At 57.4% G+C, this 17,777-nt stretch overlaps 2 protein-coding genes and 1 long non-coding RNA gene across 3 annotated transcripts; 1 reads left to right on the top strand and 2 right to left on the bottom strand.

Annotated features, from left to right (window-relative positions):
- Positions 1-41: 41 nt before the first annotated feature.
- DDX49 (DEAD-box helicase 49) lies at positions 42-8,795 on the bottom strand. The gene is made up of 13 exons (XM_066566511.1): positions 8,681-8,795; positions 8,190-8,313; positions 7,894-7,979; positions 6,984-7,105; positions 6,448-6,635; positions 5,726-5,866; positions 5,297-5,372; positions 5,140-5,216; positions 4,509-4,606; positions 3,985-4,059; positions 3,020-3,108; positions 2,821-2,892; positions 42-1,632 (listed from the first exon to the last, which is right to left on the bottom strand). The coding sequence occupies exons 1-13, from the start codon at positions 8,793-8,795 to the stop codon at positions 1,420-1,422; spliced, it is 1,476 nt and encodes a 491-aa protein (XP_066422608.1). The 3' UTR covers positions 42-1,419.
- A 305-nt stretch (positions 8,796-9,100) lies between these two features.
- COPE (COPI coat complex subunit epsilon) lies at positions 9,101-15,306 on the top strand. The gene is made up of 10 exons (XM_066566252.1): positions 9,101-9,248; positions 9,618-9,680; positions 10,106-10,212; positions 10,793-10,945; positions 11,258-11,311; positions 11,548-11,629; positions 12,786-12,941; positions 13,838-13,906; positions 14,415-14,489; positions 14,961-15,306. The coding sequence occupies exons 1-10, from the start codon at positions 9,132-9,134 to the stop codon at positions 15,006-15,008; spliced, it is 924 nt and encodes a 307-aa protein (XP_066422349.1). The 5' UTR covers positions 9,101-9,131; the 3' UTR covers positions 15,009-15,306.
- A 1,012-nt stretch (positions 15,307-16,318) lies between these two features.
- Positions 16,319-17,728, bottom strand: LOC136566832 (uncharacterized). The gene is made up of 2 exons (XR_010785083.1): positions 17,634-17,728; positions 16,319-16,929 (listed from the first exon to the last, which is right to left on the bottom strand). It is a non-coding gene; the product is annotated as an uncharacterized lncRNA (long non-coding RNA).
- Between the last annotated feature and the right edge of the window lie 49 nt (positions 17,729-17,777).

Here is a 17,777-nt window from a genome sequence, read left to right as displayed (position 1 = left end):
TTTATTTTAAGCGTGGTTCCTCCTGCTGCCTCATCTCTTGATTTCTTTTATTTCAATGCTTTATTTGGCTTTTTGGTCAGAAAGTTTCAAAACCTTTCTTTGTGTCTGTTTTGGACACAGCAGATCCAACCAGCATTTGCTGATTCCATTGCAAACTGACAGGAAAACCACACAAAACTGACACAAAAGTGCACAAAATCCCACAAAACTGACACAAAAGTGCACAAAATTGACCCAAAATCCCACAAAACTGACACAAAAGTGCACAAAATCCCACAAAATTGACCCAAAATCAGAAGAACATTTTCCTCAGCACTTTGGGGCCGTCCCTGGGCAGTGCCAGCCCTCTGCTCCCCCAGGCCATGCCCAGTGTCCCCTCTCATCCTTGCCAGAACCTTCTGGAAATCCTTCTGGAGCAGCCAGGGCCGTGCTCAGCACTGGGAACAGCAAAAGCTTTGTCCAGGCTGTGATGGATGGGTGGGGGAGGCCCTTCCCTCCCTCCTCCCATTCATCCCCAGCCCTTCCCTCACTTCCCTGGGCTGTTCCAGAGGATTTTGCTTCCAATCCCAGCCATTTCCAGAGGATTTTATTTATTTTTTGGTTGTTTCAGAGCAGGGGCACCAACACCTCCCCGCTGCAGCCCTGATTAATTCCTCATTAACCGTATCACCCTGATTAATTCCTTATTTTGTGCTTCCAAGGGGGAAAATCTTCTGCTGCAAAGGTGACAAAGCTGCATTTGTGTGTCTGGCAGCAGCATTTGGTGCATTTTGTGCATTTTTGTGCATTACTTTTGTGTCTGGCAGCAGCTCCATCCCAGCACCCTCCTGGCTGAGGCCTCACAAATGAGGATTTCAATTATTCACAAGGCAGCCAGAGCGTTAATAATGGGAGAAATTAATCACAGAGGAGGGTGGGATGAGCAAGGAAAAGCTCTTGGAGATTCCCCCTGAGCACAGAAGGCAAAGCTGAACACAAAAGGGGGGATCCAAGGGAAACCTGGAGCTGCTTCCAGAGGTGCAAGGGGCTCCAAAGGAGCTGGAGAGGATTTGGGATGAGGGGTGGAGGGGCAGGAGCCAGGGAATGGATCTGGGATTTGGGAATCCCAGGGCACAGGGAATGGATTTAAGCTGGAAAGGGGAATCTGGATGGGATTTGGGCAGGAATTCCTGGCTGGGATGGGCTGGAATTCCCAGAGGAGCTGAGGCTGCCCCTGGATCTCTGGAATGTCCAAGGCTGGGACCGGATGAGCCCTGAGCTCCTCCCAATCCCAATCCCAATCCCAATCCCAATCCCAAGGGTTCTGGGGTTCTTCCCTCCTCCCCAGCTCTGATATTTTTTCCCCACATTCAAGAGTTCAATCCCAATTTTCCCAAAGCAGCAGCAATTCCAGGGCACTCCAGGCCAGGCCCAGCCATGTCACTGCTCCTCCTTCTCCTTCTCCTTGTCCTTGTCCTCGTCCTTGTCCTTCTCCATCTTCCTCCTCCTCCTCTCCATCCTCCTGTGCAGTTTCCTGCGGAGCTGCAGCTGCCGCCTCCTGTGCAGCCTCTGCTGCAGCTGCTCCCGGCACTCCCTGTTCCTGCTCCTGATCCGCGACAGCTCCGCCCTCCTGCGCGCCTCCTGCTCCGGGTCCTGGGGACACAGCGGGAATGGGGACACGGGGACACAGCCGGGACACAGCCGGGACACAGCCGGGACACATCCGGGACAATGGGGACACGGGGACACAGCCGGGACACACCCGGGACACAGCCGGGACACAGCCGGGACAATGGGGACACACCTGGGACACGGGGACACAGCCGGGACAATGGGGACACACCCGGGACAGCGGGGACACACCCGGGACAATGGGGACAGACCCGGGACACCGGGGACACAGCCGGGACACACCCGGGACACAGCCGGGACAATGGGGACACACCTGGGACAGCGGGGACACACCCGGGACAATGGGGACAGACCCGGGACACCGGGGACACAGCCGGGACACTGGGGACAGCGACACCGGGCATGGGGACACCAGGGATTGGGACAGGACACTGAGGACACACCCAGGACACACCCGGGACATACCAGGACACCGGGGATGGGGACAGTGGGGACAGGACAGCGGGGACACAGCCGGGACACACCGGGGACACACCCGGGACAATGGGGACAGACCCGGGACACCGGGGACACAGCCGGGACACTGGGGACAGCGACACCGGGCATGGGGACAGGGATACTGGGGACACTGGGCCAGGCCCAGGATGTTGGGGACAGGCCCAGGACACTGGGGACAGGACACTGAGGACACACCCAGGGCACACCCAGGACACCGGGGATTGGGACAGGACACTGGGGACAGGCCCAGGATGTTGGGGACAGGACATTGGGGACATGCCCAGGACACACCCAGGCCATTGGGGACAAGCCCAGGATGTTGGGGACAGGCCCAGGACACTGAGGACACACCCAGGACACACCCAGGACAATCCCTTGCCCTTTCCAAGGTGCCCACTGGGACTGAGGAGGCCCCAAAGTTCAGCCCCTTCTCCATTTCCTCCAGAGCATTTTTAACATCCTAATATTGAATCTATTTAACCTCATGACACCTAATATATTTAATATTTCATAATTTTAACAGCATAGTGTTTAATCTTTTTAAACCCTATAACATTTAATATTGTAATAGAACAGTATTTAATATTTCTTTTAAGATGATTTTAAATAAACCTTCCCCGCCCAGAAGGGAAAGGAAGGGAAAAGGAAGGAGGGGCTGTGCTTTCCTTTCCCTTTCCCACATTTCCCAGCTCATCCAGCAGCAGCTCTCACCTTCCCCTCCAGGATCATCTGTTTCCTCTTATTGATTTCCTTCTTCTCATCAAAGTCCATCCCCTCCAGCTCCTGGCAAAGGGAAGAGCAGCAGAGCCACAAACCTCAGCCCTGAGCAGCAAAACCCCTGAAAAGCTGTGAAAAAAACCCCAAAACCACGGGGAGAGGCCCCAGGCCAGGCTCCCCCAGGGCCACTCACGATCTCACACTCCCTCCTGGTGACGTTCACTTGGGTCAGGATGTCCAGCACCAGCTGCTCCTGCACTGAGAACTCCGGCAGCTGCAGCTCTGGGGAGACACACAGGGTGACAAACCCAGAGGTGACAAACCCAGAGGTGACAAACCCAGAGGTGACAATCCCCCAAACCCCAGAGGTGACAATCCCCAGAGGTGACAAACCAGAGGTGACAAACCCCCAAACCCCAGAGGTGACAAACCCCAGAGCTGACAAATCCCAAAGGTGACAAATCCCAGAGGTGACAAATCCCAAAGGTGACAAATCCCAGAGGTGACAAATCCCAAAGGTGACAATCCCCACAGAGAACTCCGGCAGCTGCAGCTCTGGGGAGACACACAGGGTGACAAACCCAGAGGTGACAAACCCAGAGGTGACAAACCCCCAAACCCCAGAGGTGACAAACCCCAGAGGGTGACAACCCCCAGAGCTGACAAATCCCAAAGGTGACAAATCCCAAAGGCGACAAATCCCAAAGGTGACAATCCCCACAGAGAACTCTGCAGCTGCAGCTCTGGGCAGGGACACACGGAGGGTGACAAACCCCAAACCCTCTGGGGACACCCAGCAGGGCCCTGGGGGTACCAGTGGGGTTTTTGTGTGGGATTGGGGCTCCCCGAGCTCTGCAGCTCCTGCAGCACTGGGGGATCCAGGAGCTGGGCTGCTTCCCAAAAACCACAAATACAGGGAATGGGGAGCCTGAAACAGGGAATGGGGAATGGGGATCCTGAGGTGTGGAATGGGGACCCTGAAGAGTGGAACAGGGAACGTGAAGATGGGAACAGGGAATCTGAACCGTTTTTGAAGCAGCTGCTGCTTTCATCAAGAGCAGCTCCACAGAAATTCTGCTCCACCAAAAGCAGCAGGGACGGGAGCAGGGGCCCTGAGCCAGCCAGGGCCCCCAGATCAGGGACGGAGCTGGAACTCACTGATCTCCTCCTCGATGGCGTGCACCAGGTGGATGTCATACTGTGTCACCAGGGTGATGGCCATGCCCTTCCTCCCTGGAAGGGTTGAAAGCAGGGATGGATGGGCCAGGCCTGGCAGGCACAGAGGGATGGACCCCAGGCACCCCAGGCTGGGAGGGCTCCTTGAGCCCTGCAATCCCATTCACGATCCCGTTAAAACCAGCAGGGAGGTGTGATCCCCCCGAGAGACCCAGGGCAGGATCCCAGCGGTGCCTTGAAGGAGGGGAAAAATGAGGAATTTGGGAATTAAAGACAGAAATGGGAGAATGGGAGGTGTCCCAGGAGCTGCCCAGGCCAGGCTGGAGCACCCTGGACAGTCCCAGCTCTGTCCTGCTCCATTCCTTGTGCATCCTGGGCATTCTCCTGATTGTTCCCTCCCTGGGGCCGTGTCCCCTCCCTGAGGGCTGTGTCCCCTCCCTGCGTTCTGTGTCCCCATGGTGGCCGTGTCCCCCCATGGTGGCCGTGTCCCCACGGTGTCCCCTGACCTGCCCGTGCCGTCCGTCCCACGCGGTGGATGTAGATCTTGGGCAGCCCTGGGGTGTTGTGGTTGATCACCACCTGCACTGCTGGGATGTCCAAACCCCTGCAGGTCAGGGGGAAACACAGCCAGGGGTGGGGAAAGAGCTTAAAGAGCGCAGCAGTGTCAGAGGGAGCAGGGGCCTGGGCTGGGAGGGACCTTAGCACACTCTGAGTGCCGGCCTGGCCTTGGGCAGGAGCTCTGTGCCAGGGATCTGTTCAATCAACCCCTGCCTTCCCCAAAAACCCCGGATTCCCATGGAAAAAGCCTTTACTGGCTGATTGGAGGAGAAATTCCTTCCTCATAACAATTCCCCAACTTCTCCCTCACAGAGTTCAACAATTCCCCGACTCCTTCCCTCAGAGCTCAGCAATCCCCAACTCAACAATTCCCTAATTCTCCCTCAGGGCTCATCAATTCCCAGTCCCCTTGGAGCTGCTCCAGGAGCCCTCAGCACCCCCAGGCTCCAAAGCCCAGCTCAGTCAGGCTGGGAAGAGCCTGTCGCACCCAGAGCTGGGGCATTTGAGGGTCTGGCCTGGCTAAACTCAGCCTAAGCTGGTTCTGGTGGACAAACCCAGGTGGGAGAGCTCTGGTTTTACCTGGCAGCCACATCTGTGGCAATGAGGATCTTGAAGATGCTGGACTTGAACTTGGCCAGAGCTGCAAATCTCTGTTTCTGGGAGGGGAAAATTCCAGGTGAGGCCTGGGAGGAAATTCCAGGTGGGAGCAGCCCCTGGCAGGGCCGGCAGCCCTCACCTGCTTCATCATGGAGTGCAGAGCCACAGAGGGGAAGCTGAACTTCCTCAGCATCATGTTCAGCACCTGGCAGTCCCTGCAGGGGAGGGAAAACCGGGAGAATGCTCAGGATGCACCAGGACAGAGCTGGGCCAGGCAGGGACTGCCCACCATGGCCTGGGACAATCCAGTTCCAGGGACACTTCACACTTGTGGGTGCAATTCCCAAAACCCTCATTGTTCTCATCCTTTAAGACACCTCCCACTATCCCAGAGTGCTCCAGAACAGCCTGGGACAATTCCTGAGGTGGGAAATCTGTGCCAGGGCTGAGTGCCAGGGAGGAGGAAAGGAAGGAGGAAAGGGGAAGGAAAAGGGAGGAGGAAAAGGAGGAGGAAAAGAGGGAAGAAAAGCAGCAGGAAAAGGAGCAGGAAAAGGAGCAGGGCTCTCACTTGCAGGTCTTGGTGAAGATGATGATGGCCCAGTCCTCGTGCTGGTCCTGGAAGCTCTGCACCAGGTGCACCAGGTAGGCGTCCTTGAGCGCCTCAGGCACCAGCAGGTACCTCTGCTCCAGCCCCTCCACTGTCCTCACCCTGCAGGGACGGGGACAGGGAACCCCAGGATCCCTGAGGCTGCAAAGGCCCTGCAGGATCCCCCAGCCTGTCCCACACCGGCCCAGCCCTGCCCTGCTCCCTGTCCATGAGGAAATTCCTGCTGAGGTCCCACCCGGGGCTGCTCCCTCCTGTCCTGGTGTCCCCTGGGGCCCTCCTGGCTGTCCCCTCCTGCTGGGGACCTGTGGGGATTGGGAATGTCCTGATCCTGCTGATCTGGTCCTGCTTTGCTCCAGGCTGGGCCCTTCCCAGCCCCCTCGGGAACTCTCCAGCTCCTCCCCAGGAATTTTCCTTTTCCAGCCCCCTCAGGAATTCCCAACTCCCACCAGAGTTCTCCAATCCCTTTTCCAGCCCCATCAGGAATTCCCAACTCCCACAAGAGTTTTCCAATCCCTTTTCCATATCTCTCAGGAATTCTCCAGCCCTTCCCAGGAATTTCCCAGCCCCTCCATGTCCTTCTCCCGACACCCCCAAAGCCCCGGCAGGGCCCCAGCAGTGCCAGCACAGGAAAGGGCGGGAGAAGGAGCCAAGCCCAGGGAGAATGGGGGACCCTGGGCACTCACGGGGCCGTGGCCTCCCAGCAGAAGGGGCTGTTGGCAGCCAGGGCCCGCAGCTGGCACAGGGTGCTGGTCAGGGTGGCACTGAACAGCAGCGTCTGGCGGCGGGCGGGCACAGCCCCCAGGATCAGCTCCAGGTCCGCGCTGAAATCGGCGCTGCCCTGCTCCAGCAGGCGGTCAGCCTCGTCCAGAACCTGGGCACGGGGCCCACAGAGGCTGGGAAACCCTGGGAGCCACCAGGGAAACCCTGGGAGCCACCAGGGAAACCCAGGGAGCCACCAAGGAAACCCAGGGAGCCACCAGGGAACCCCTGGGAGCCCAGGAGCCACCAGGGAAACCCCAGGGTATGCAGGGAACCCCCAGGGTATGCAGGGAACCCACCAGGGAACCTGAAGGGAGTCCCAGGAACCCCCAGGGATGGAGGAAACCCAGGAGTATTCCTGGAAATGCTCCCAAGGACAAAGGAAACCCCCAGGATTCCCAGGAATGCTCTCAGGGATGGGGGGAACCCCCAGGATCCCCGGGCCGGGTTCGGGGCTCACCAGGAACTGGACCTTGCTGAGGCTGAAGGTGCTGGAGCTGCGCAGGTGATCAGCGAGACGGCCGGGGGTGGCCACCACCACGTGGGGCCTGCGGGCCAGGGCCAGGGCCTGCGACACCATGTCTGGGACAGACAGACACACAGACAGACAGACAGGGGTCAGGGCCTGCGACACCATGGCTGGGACAGACAGACACACAGACAGACAGACAGGGGTCAGGGCCTGCGACACCATGGCTGGGACAGACAGACACACAGACAGACAGACAGACAGACAGGGGTCAGGGCCTGCGACACCATGGCTGGGACAGACAGACACACAGACACACAGACAGACAGACAGGGGTCAGGGCCTGCGACACCATGGCTGGGACAGACAGACACACAGACAGACAGACAGACAGGGGTCAGGGCCTGCGACACCATGGCTGGGACAGACAGACACACAGACAGACAGACAGGGGTCAGGGCCTGCGACACCATGGCTGGGACAGACAGACACACAGACACACAGACAGACAGACAGGGGTCAGGGCCTGCGACACCATGGCTGGGACAGACAGACACACAGACAGACAGACAGACAGGGGTCAGGGCCTGCGACACCATGGCTGGGACAGACAGACACACAGACAGACAGACACACAGACTGGGAATGGGCTGGGAATGATGGGGAGAGACTGAGAATCCTGGGAACACTGGGAATGGGCTGAGCACACTGGGAGCACTGGGAATGGGGCAGGACCCCCCAGACCCCCCCAAATCCCCCCCAGGCTCCCTCACCGAGCCCCCCAGACCCCCCCCAAGCTCACTCACCGAGCCCCCCAGTGCCCCCAGGCTCACTCACCGAGCCCCCCAGTGCCCCCAGGCTCACTCACCGAGCCCCCCAGACCCCCCCCAGGCTCACTCACCGAGCCCCCCCACCACCACGCAGTCCTTGAGGCCCAGGGGTTTGCCCAGCACCCGGAACTGCTCTGCGATCTGGTACGCCAGCTCCCTGCGGGGGGGGGAACGGCGGGGGTCAGCCGGCACGGGGGGGGCCCCGGGGCTCCCCCGGAGCTCCCCGGGGCTCTCCCCGGCTCCACTGAGCTCCTCCCGCTTTCCCCCGGGTCTCCCCCCGCTTCCCCCGCAGGGCTCTCCCCGGTTCCCCCGCAGGGCTCTCCCCGAGTTTTCCCGCCGCTCTCCCGTTGCCCCGCGGGGCCGGTACCGGGTGGGGGTGAGCACGAGGCAGAAGATGCCGTAGGGGTCCTGGGCCAGCACGTGCAGCACCGGCAGCACGAACGCCGCCGTCTTCCCGCTGCCCGTCTGGGCACAGCCCAGGCAGTCCCGGCCTGCGGGGAACGGGGGCGTCAGCGGAACGGGAACGGGGAACGGGAAATGGGGAATGAGAAACGGGACCGGGAATAGGGAAAGGGAAACGGGACCGGGAACAGGGAAAGGGAAACGGGACCGGGAACAGGGAACGAGAATGGGAAACGGGGACGGGAACAGGATCGGGGAACGGGAACGGGAAATGGGAATGGGGAACGAAACCGGGAACGGGACCGAGAACTGGGAGGGGAATGGCCGGACCGGGACCGGGGAAAGGGGCACGGGGGGAGAACGGCCCGAAGGAGGGATGGGGACCATGAGGGGCCGGTCCCGGGGAAGGAGCGGGGCTCGCCCATGGCCGCCCCGGGGCCGGGCGCTCACGCTCACCCTGCAGCACGGGCGGGATGCAGGCGGCCTGCACGGGCGTGGGCCGGAGCAGCCCCACCTGCCGGGCCTGCTCCACCAGCCACGGCGCCAGCCCGAGCGCACGGAACTCCGCCATGGCCGCGCTCCGCCGCCTCCGCGCGTCCTGATGGCGTCACCGCCGCGCGCGCCGCTCATTGGCCGGCTCGAGCTGACCCCGCCCACACGCTGCGCCGCGCGTCCTGATGGCGTCACCACCGTGTTCGTCGCTCATTGGACAGCTTGCTCTAACCCCCGCCCCGATTGCGTCACAGCCTCGCGCGCTGCTCATTGGCCGTCTCGCCCTGACTCCGCCCACACGTCGCTTTTTTGCTGGCGTATCCTTTTACTCGCGTTGCTATTGGTGGTTCCCATGGAGACGGCGGCTCCCGGCAGCCCGCGCGGCGCGGGCGCTTCCGGGTTCGTGTCTGCGGCGATGGCGGCAGGGGCGGGCGCGGCCCCGGCCGGGGAGGCGGACGAGCTCTTCGACCTCCGCAACAACTTCTACATCGGAGCCTTCCAGGCCGCCATCAACGAGGCCCAGCGCGCCAAGGTCCGGGCCCGCCGCGGCTCCCGGGGCTGGGCGGGCCCGGGAGGGTTCGGGAGGGGCTGGGCTGCGGTGGGTTTGTGTGGGGCGGGTGTGTGGGGCGGGTGTGTGTGGGGTGGGTGTGTGGGGTGGGTTTGTGTGGGGCGGGTGTGTGCGGTGCGTTTGTGTGGGGTGCGTTTGTGTGGGGTGGGTTTGTGTGGGGTGGGTTTGTGTGGGGTGGGTTTGTGTGGGGTGGGTTTGTGTGGGGCGGGTGTGTGGGGTGGGTTTGTGTGGGGCGGGTGTGTGCGGTGCGTTTGTGTGGGGTGGGTTTGTGTGGGGCTGGTTCTCTGGGGCTGTTTTGGGGTCCCTGAGGATTTCCTGTTTCCCCCTCCCCAGCCCAGCAGCCCCCAGCAGGAGACCGAGCGGGACGTGTTCCTGTTCCGATCCTACATCGCCCAGGTGAGCCTGGGGAGGGGTAAAGCCCTGGGATTCCCAAATCCCAAATCCATTCCCTGGGCCCTGGGATTCCCAAATCCCAAATCCCTTCCCTGGGTCCTGTCCCTGCAGATCCTTGAGAGTTCTGCTCAAACCTCAACCTCCCTTCTCTCCCTTTCTTCCTGCCCTTCCTTCTTTTCCTTCCTTCTCTTCCTGCCCTTCCTGCTTTTTTTTATTTTCCTGCCCTTCCTTCTTTTTCTTCTTTTTCTGCTCTCCCTTTCTTTCCCTGTTTTCCTTTTCTTTCCTTTTCCCCTGTTCTTTCTTTCCTTTCCTCTCTTTCCTTCCTTTGCTTTCTTTCCTTTTTTCCTTTCTCTCATTTTTCCTTTTTTTCCCCTTCTTTCCTTCCCTCCCTTTGCCCCTGCCCCCCCTGCCGTGTCTGTGTTTTTCAGAGGAAGTTTGGGGTGGTTCTGGACGAGCTGCAGGGCAGCTCCAGCCCCGAGCTGCAGTCTGTCAGGATGTTCGCTCAGTTCCTGGCCAGCGACAGCCAGAGCCAGAGGTGAGGGGGGCCCAGCCCTTCCTGGGCTCTGGGGCTCTGTGGGGTGGCAGCAAAGCTGGAAAAGGCACAATTCCTACAGTCCCGGGAGCTTTTGGGGTGGGGGCTTGGGTTTAATATCCAGGGATCCCTTCCAGGGTGCTCCAGCCTGTCCTCTTTTCTCCTCTTTTCTCCCCTCTTTTCTCCCATTTTCTCCCCCCTTTCCCCCAATTTTCCCCCATTTTCTTCCCCATTTTATCCCATTCCCCCCACCACCATTTTCTCCCCTTTTTCTCCCCCATTTTTCCCCATTTTCTCCCTCATTTTATCCCATTTCCCCCCACCGTTTTCTCCCCCATCTCCCCCCATTTTCTCCCCTGTTTTCCCCCTTTTTCCCTCCCATTTTCTCCCCCATGTCCCTCCCATTTTCTCCCCCTTTTCTCCCCTGTTCCCCCTCATTTTCTCCTCCCTTTCTCCCCCATTTTCTCCCAATTTTCCCCCATTTTCTTCCCCGTTTTTCCCCATTTTCTTCCCCATTTTCCCCCATTTTTTCCCCCCATTTCTCCCCAAACCCACCCCATTTCCCCTTGTCCCCCCCCCACAGGGACTCCATCGTGGCAGAGCTGGACAAGAAGATGGCCAAGAGCGTGGATGTGGCCAACAGCACCTTCCTGCTGATGGCAGCGTCCATCTACTGCCACCAGCAGGACCCCGACGCTGCCCTGAGGGCCCTGCACCAGGGGGACAGCCTGGAATGGTCAGGGAATCCCAAAAACGGGGTCACATCCTCCCCAAAACCCAGGGGGACAGCCTGGAACGGTCAGGGAATCCCAAAAACGGGGTCACAAGCTCAGAGTTTGGGTCAGGAGGGGCCCTCAGGACCGTCCCAGGTGGGGTTTGGGGTCAGGAGGGCCCCTCAGGACCGTCCCAGGTGGGGTTTGGGGTCAGGAGGGCCCCTCAGGACCGTCCCAGGTGGGGTTTGGGGTCAGGAGGGGCCCTCAGGACCCTCCCGGGTGGGGTTTGGGGTGTGAGTCCAGCGGGGTCAGTCCCTGTGCTCCTGTCCCTGCAGCTTGGCCATGATGATCCAGATCCTGCTGAAGCTCGACAGGCTCGACCTGGCCAGGTGGGATTGGGCCTTTCCTTTTTCCTTTTCCCTTTTCCCTTTTTCCTTTTCCATTTTCCATTTTCCTCTTCCCTTTCTCCTTTTTCCCCTCTCCTTCTTCTCCGTTCCCGTTTCCAGGGATCAAACCAGGCCTCTCCTGGTGAAATGAACCCCGGAAAACTCAAGGGGAAAACCCCCAGTTTGTTTGGTTTTGTGCTGAAATCCCCTTTCCTCTGTGATTCCCCCTTTTCCTGCAGGAAGGAGCTGAAGAAGATGCAGGAGCAGGATGAGGATGCCACCCTGACCCAGCTGGCCACAGCCTGGGTCAACCTGGCCCTGGTGGGTGCTCCCTCCTCCCAGGAGGAGCCAGATGGCCCCAAAACATCCCCAAAAAACCCCCAAAAAACCCCCAAAACAAACCCCAAACAGCCCAGGGAGCTGCTCTGCTGCCCCACCCAGACTCCAGGACACAAAATGTCCTTAAAGAGGTTTGGGAATGAGGCAAAACCACCGAGTTTGGGGGTGCAGGAGGGATGGGAATCAACTCCTCCAGCTCCTGAAATCCGGGGTCACAGAGCCTGGGCTCCATGGAATCAGCTCCGAATCAGGAGTGACCCCCAGGATGGAGATCAGGAATTGCCATCACCCCCAGGATGGAGATCAGGAATTCCCAGCCCAGGGATGACCCTGAGGATGGAAATCAGGAATTCCCATCACCCCAAAGACGTAAATCAGGGTTCCCCAGCCCAGGGGTGACCCCAATGATGGAAATCAAAATTTCCCATCCCAGGGATGACCCCCGGCTGTAAATCAGGAATTCCCATGACCCTGTGGATGTCACTGAGGGTTCCTCATTCCAGAGGTGACCCCAGGGGTGTCACTGAGGGTTCCCCAGCCCAGGGGTGACCCCAGGGGTGTCACTGAGGGTTCCTCATTCCAGAGGTGACCCCAGGGGTGTCACTGAGGGTTCCTCATTCCAGGGGTGACCCCAGGGGTGTCACTGAGGGTTCCCCATGCCAGGGGTGACCCCAGAGGTGTCACTGAGGGTTCCCCATGCCAGGGGTGACCCCAGAGGTGTCACTGAGGGTTCCCCATGGCAGAGGTGACCCCAGAGGTGTCACTGAGGGTTCCCCAGCCCAGGGGTGACCCCAGGGGTGTCACTGAGGGTTCCCCAGCCCAGAGGTGACCCCAGGGGTGTCACTGAGGGTTCCCCATGGCAGAGGTGACCCCAGAGGTGTCACTGAGGGTTCCTCATTCCAGAGGTGACCCCAGGGGTGTCACTGAGGGTTCCCCAGCCCAGGGGTGACCCCAGAGGTGTCAGTGAGGGTTCCCTGGCCCAGGGGTGACCCCAGGGGTGTCACTGAGGGTTCCCCAGCCCAGGGGTGACCCCAGAGGTGTCACTGAGGGTTCCCCAGCCCAGAGGTGACCCCAGGGGTGTCACTGAGGGTTCCCCAGCCCAGGGGTGACCCTGTGTGTGTGTGTGTGTCCCTGGCAGGGCGGGGAGAAGCTGCAGGACGCCTTCTACACCTTCCAGGAGCTGGCAGACAGGGCCAGCCCCTCGCTGCTGCTGCTCAACGGGCAGGCGGCCGCCGCCATGGCCCAGGGCCGCTGGGACGAGGCCGAGGGGCTGCTCCAGGAGGCTCTGGACAAGGTACAGGGAGATCCCCCAGGGACGGGGGAGAGACCCAGGGAAATCCCACAGGAACAGGGACAGCCCCAGGGAAATCCCTCAGGAACAAGGGACAGCCCCAGGGAAATCCCTCAGGGACGGGGGAGAGACCCACAGGGACAGGGGACAGCCCCAGGGAAATCCCACAGGAACAGGGACAGCCCCAGGGAAATCCCTCAGGAACAAGGACAGCCCCAGGGAAATCCCTCAGGAACAGGGACAGCCCCAGGGAAATCCCTCAGGAACAAGGACAGCCCCAGGGAAATCCCTCAGGAACAGGGACAGCCCCAGGGAAATCCCTCAGGAACAGGGGACAGGGTTAGGGTTAGGAACACGGGGACAGGGAGAGCCCAAAGTGCACCCCAAATTCCCGCACGGACAAGGGACAGCCCTGGATTCCCAGGAGTTTTCCTGCTCAAATCCACAGCAATGGCAATTTATGGAATTTATGGATCCCCCCTCGCTGTGCCTGGCCTTGCACAGTGGTTTGGTTTGGTTTATTTTAGTTTAGTCTAGTATTTTATTTTTTATTTTATTTTTTATTTTATTTTATATTTCATTTTTTATTTTATATTTTATTCATTCTATTGTATTTTATTTTGTTAAATTTTATTGGCTATTCTGTTCTATTTATTTTTATTTTATTTTAGTATTTTATTTTGTATTTTATTTATAGTATTGCATTTAATTTATTGAATGTTCTGTTTTGTTTTATTTTATTTTATTTCATTTTATTTTATTTCCATTCCACCTGCACAATCCCAGGTGGCTCCCGGCCAAGGGGCAGCCAGGGATTTCTCTGGGAATCCCATCCCAGAGTTCCCAAATCCCTGTCTGGGCCCCCCAGCCCCTTTTCCTGTGATTATCCCATTTTCCAGGACAGTGGGCACCCTGAGACCCTGCTGAACCTGGTGGTGCTGTCCCAGCACCTGGGCAAGGCCCCCGAGGTGAGAGCCTGGGGGAAATGGGGTCCTGTGGGGGGAAATGGGCTCATTTTGGGGCTAAAAGGGTCATTTGGGGCTCATTTTGGGGCTAAACGGGACCATTTTGGGCATGGGCAGCTCAGAGCCCCAGGGAACTGTTTGGGATTTGGGGCATTTGGGGATTTGGCTTTTCCCGTGGAATTTGATGATCCTTGAGGTCCCTTCCAGCCCAAACCACTCCAGAATTCCAGAATTCCTCGTTATTGAGTAAAAACCTGGGCAGAAAAAACATTTGGAGTTGGAAGTTCAGCTCTTCCCGATTTTTTATTTTTTTTAACTTGGATCCACCACAGAAAGTTGATTTTGAGGTGTTTTATTTTTTATTTCAAGTGTGTGCATGGGTCCTACTGGTCCTACTGGTCTGAACTGGGACAGTGAGAAAATCAAGATTTTCTCAGGTGTAAAATCCCCACATTTGGGTGGGATTTGCTCCACTCTGCCACCCCAAAATTGAATTTTCTCGTCCCTCCAGGTCACCAATCGTTACCTGTCCCAGCTGAGGGATGCTCACAAGAACCATCCCTTCATCCAGGAGTACCAGGCCAAGGTAGGCAATGGCAGAAAATAGAAACAGTAATAGAAACAAATCAAATAAATTGAATTTTCCCCGTTCTGATGGATCCAGGGGAAATGAATCCCAAGGGGGCAGCTCCATCTCCTTCAGTTTTTTCATTTTGGGAGTCCCAAGGTTGGAGCAAAAGCTCTGAGATGCAGATTTTTAATCCAGGTGGAAATTTGTGCTCAAAACAGGAAAAACCTGGGAGAGGGAATCTGGGGAGAGGGGGAGGGAAAAGCAGCAAATGACAAAAAAAAAAAGGAATAAATGGGATTTGCTGTTAATTTAGAGTGAATGGGAATGAAATAAATTGGAATTAATTTAGTTTTAGGGAGCTGGTTGTGGTGGGTTCAGCCAGAGGAGAGGTAATAAATGTAAATTGGAGGGGGATGGACTGGTAATAATTAATTAATGATTAATTAAGGATTAATTTAATCCATTTATTTTTGGCTGTGGTTGCAGGAGAACGACTTTGACCGCCTGGCCCTGCAGTATGCACCCAGTGCCTGAGCCTGGGACCCAAAAAATCCCCTCTGGGACCCAGAAATCCCCTCTGCACCCCAGCACCTGTGGGACCCCCCAAATTTGGGGTTAAATTTTGGGGTTCAGGCCCCAGCTGAGCCCTGAGCTCAGCTCCAGGGAGATCCCAGAGCAGCTGAGCCATGCCCAAGAAATGGAATTCCTCAAGTTCTGCATCACCTCCAACCCTTCTGACAATTCCTTGGGGATGAAAACCCCCAAAAATAATAAAGAAATGGAAAGAATAAAAAGAGAAATAAATAAAAATAAAAGTAATCCTTCTGTAATAGGCTGAGGCTGAGTCTGGTGTCCCTCCTGCCGCGTCCTTGTCACCAACCCCTGCTGCTGGGTCCAGCCTGGAGTTTTAGGAATTATTGTGGCAGAAATCCCCATGGAATTTCCCCAATCCCAGCCAGGTCCAACCTGGGTTTTTTAGGAATTATTTTAACAGAAATCCCCATGGAATTTCCCCAATCCCAGCCAGGTCCAACCTGGGTTTTTTAGGAATTATTTGAACAGAAATCCCCATGGAATTTCCCCAATCCCAGCCAGGTCCAACCTGGGTTTTTTAGGAATTATTGTGGCAGAAATCCCCATGGAATTTCCCCAATCCCAGCCAGGTCTAAACAAGAATTTTTAGGGGTTATTGTGGCAAAACCCCCCCGGAATTTCCCCCAATCCCTGCTGGGCCCACCCTGCATTTTTGGGAATTCTGGCCCCTTCCCCATGGAACCCCTGCCAGATCCTGGATTTTTGGGAATTCTGGCCCCTTCCCCATGGAACCCCTGCCAGATCCTGGATTTTTGGGAATTCTGGCCCCTTCCCCATGGAACCCCTGCCAGATCCTGGATTTTTGGGAATTCTGGCCCCTTCCCCCTGCCAGATCCTGGATTTTTGGGAATTATTGTAGCCGGGATCCCCATGGGAATTTCCCCCAATCCCTGCTGGGCCCACCCTGGGTTTTTGGGATTTCTGCCCCCTCCCCATGGGAGTTTCCCCCGGGTTTTGGGAGTTTTGGTGGCTCTGAAAGGTCCCTTTGTGCCTGGGCTGCAGTGTCCCCTCAGTGTCCCCTCAGTGTCCCCTCAATGTCCCCTCAGTGTCCCCTCAATGTCCCTTTGTGCCACTCTGAAAGGGCCCAGTGTGCTCAGAAATTCCTGCAGAACCCCCGGGGACACCGAGGACATTGTTTGGTTTGAGATTTGCATAATTTTTATTTTACATCGATACAGTTTTCTTTTAGATTTGCATCATTTTTGTTTTCTGTTTGTGTAGTTTTTATTTAATGTAATTTTTATTTTATATTTATATCATTTTTATTTTAGATTTTTATCATTTTATTTCATATTGATATCGTTTTTCCTTTCCCTGGCAGCTCCGGGGGTGCCTGTGGTGGTGGTGATGATGATGATGATGATGATGATGATGATGATGATGATGATGATGATGATGATGATGATGATGATGGAGTTCAGTGAGGTCTGTTCATCAGGGGTGACCTTTGAGAGGAAGTTTGATTTTTAAGCTGAATGTTACGATTCCAGGCCCATCTTTAGGGTGAATTTTATGATTCCAGATCCACTTACAAAGTGAATTTTATCATTCATCTTCAAGGCGAATTTCATTATTCCAGGCCCATCTTTAAGGTGAATTTTATTATTCCAGACCCATTTTCAGGGTGAATTTTATTATTCCAGACCCTTGAACTGCAGCAGGGGCCCCAAACGGCTGAGGGGAAACTCGGGGCACACCTGGAGGGTGAGGAGGGAAAGGCTCCGAGGTTTCCTCTGAGGTTTGTGCCGAGGGAAGATAAAAAATCCCTGGAGAAATGAATTTATTTTCTTTGTACATCCAATGCACCAGCGCTGCAGGAGGAAGGCTCCGGCAGGGATCCTTAACACGGGGCTGTGTGCACCTGAACCCCCAAAATTCACATTTAAAACCCCCAAATTCACCCTTGAACCCCCCAAAATTCACACTTGGATCCCCTCAATTGGCACCTGAGACCCCCAGACTGGCACCCGAGACCCCAAAGTGTCCCCTGACTCCCTGCAGTGGCAGCTCCGTGCCGTGCCGTGCCATGCCGTGCCATCCCTGTGCCATCCCCGTGCCATCTTTGTGTAATCCCCGTGCTGGCCATGCCATGCTGTGCCATCCCCGTGCCATCCCCGTGCCATCCCTGTGCCATCCCTGTGCCATCCCGTGCCATTCCGTGCCGTGCCGTGCCATCCCTGTGCCATCCCCGTGCCATCTTTGTGTAATCCCCGTGCTGGCCATGCCATGCTGTGCCGTGCCATTTCTGTGCCATTCCGTGTCATGATGTGCTATCTCTGTGCCATTTCTGTGCCATCCCCGTGCCATTCCGTGCCATCCCCATGCCATTCCGTGCCATTCCATGCCGTGTCTGTGCCATCCCCGTGCCATTCCGTGCCCTGCCGTGTCTGTGCCATCCCTGTGCCATCCCCGTGCCATTCCGTGCCGTGTCTGTGCCATCCCCGTGCCATTCCGTGCCGTGCCGTGTCTGTGCCATCCCCGTGCCATTCCGTGCCATTCCGTGCCGTGTCTCTGCCATCCCCGTGCCCCTCCCAGCGCTTCCCCCGTTCCCATCACCGCCGGTACCGAATTTCGCTTTTCCTCCGCTCTCCCCTCCCGGTCCCGCGGCGCCCCCAGCGCGCTCCCCCCGCGTTCCTCCCTCTGCTGTGCCCGGGTGGGCCGGGCCGGGCCGGGCCGTGCCAGGGGGCGGCTCCCGCCCGGTACCGGCGC

Source organism: Molothrus aeneus, chromosome 27, assembly GCF_037042795.1.
Source record: "Molothrus aeneus isolate 106 chromosome 27, BPBGC_Maene_1.0, whole genome shotgun sequence".
In the NCBI taxonomy this organism is placed as follows: domain Eukaryota; kingdom Metazoa; phylum Chordata; class Aves; order Passeriformes; family Icteridae; genus Molothrus; species Molothrus aeneus.
The sequence above is the reverse complement of the archived record's forward strand: the minus strand, read 5'-3'. Positions and strand labels throughout refer to the sequence as shown.

What these genes read in the sequence shown, in the direction of transcription:
- COPE (XM_066566252.1), top strand. Translation starts at nt 9,132, where the DNA reads ATGGCGGCAGGGGCGGGCGCGGCCCCGGCCGGGGAGGCGGACGAGCTC. An exon ending in ACGAGGCCCAGCGCGCCAAG is followed by an intron (nt 9,249 to 9,617) that starts GTCCGGGCCCGC and finishes CCCCCTCCCCAG; the next exon opens with CCCAGCAGCCCCCAGCAGGA. An exon ending in CCTGGGTCAACCTGGCCCTG is followed by an intron (nt 11,630 to 12,785) that starts GTGGGTGCTCCC and finishes TGTCCCTGGCAG; the next exon opens with GGCGGGGAGAAGCTGCAGGA.
- DDX49 (XM_066566511.1), bottom strand. Translation starts at nt 8,795, where the DNA reads ATGGCGGAGTTCCGTGCGCTCGGGCTGGCGCCGTGGCTGGTGGAGCAG. An exon ending in CTCGTGCTCACCCCCACCCG is followed by an intron (nt 7,980 to 8,189) that starts GTACCGGCCCCG and finishes CCCCCCCCGCAG; the next exon opens with GGAGCTGGCGTACCAGATCG. An exon ending in CGTGGTGGTGGGGGGGCTCG is followed by an intron (nt 7,106 to 7,893) that starts GTGAGTGAGCCT and finishes TGTCTGTCCCAG; the next exon opens with ACATGGTGTCGCAGGCCCTG.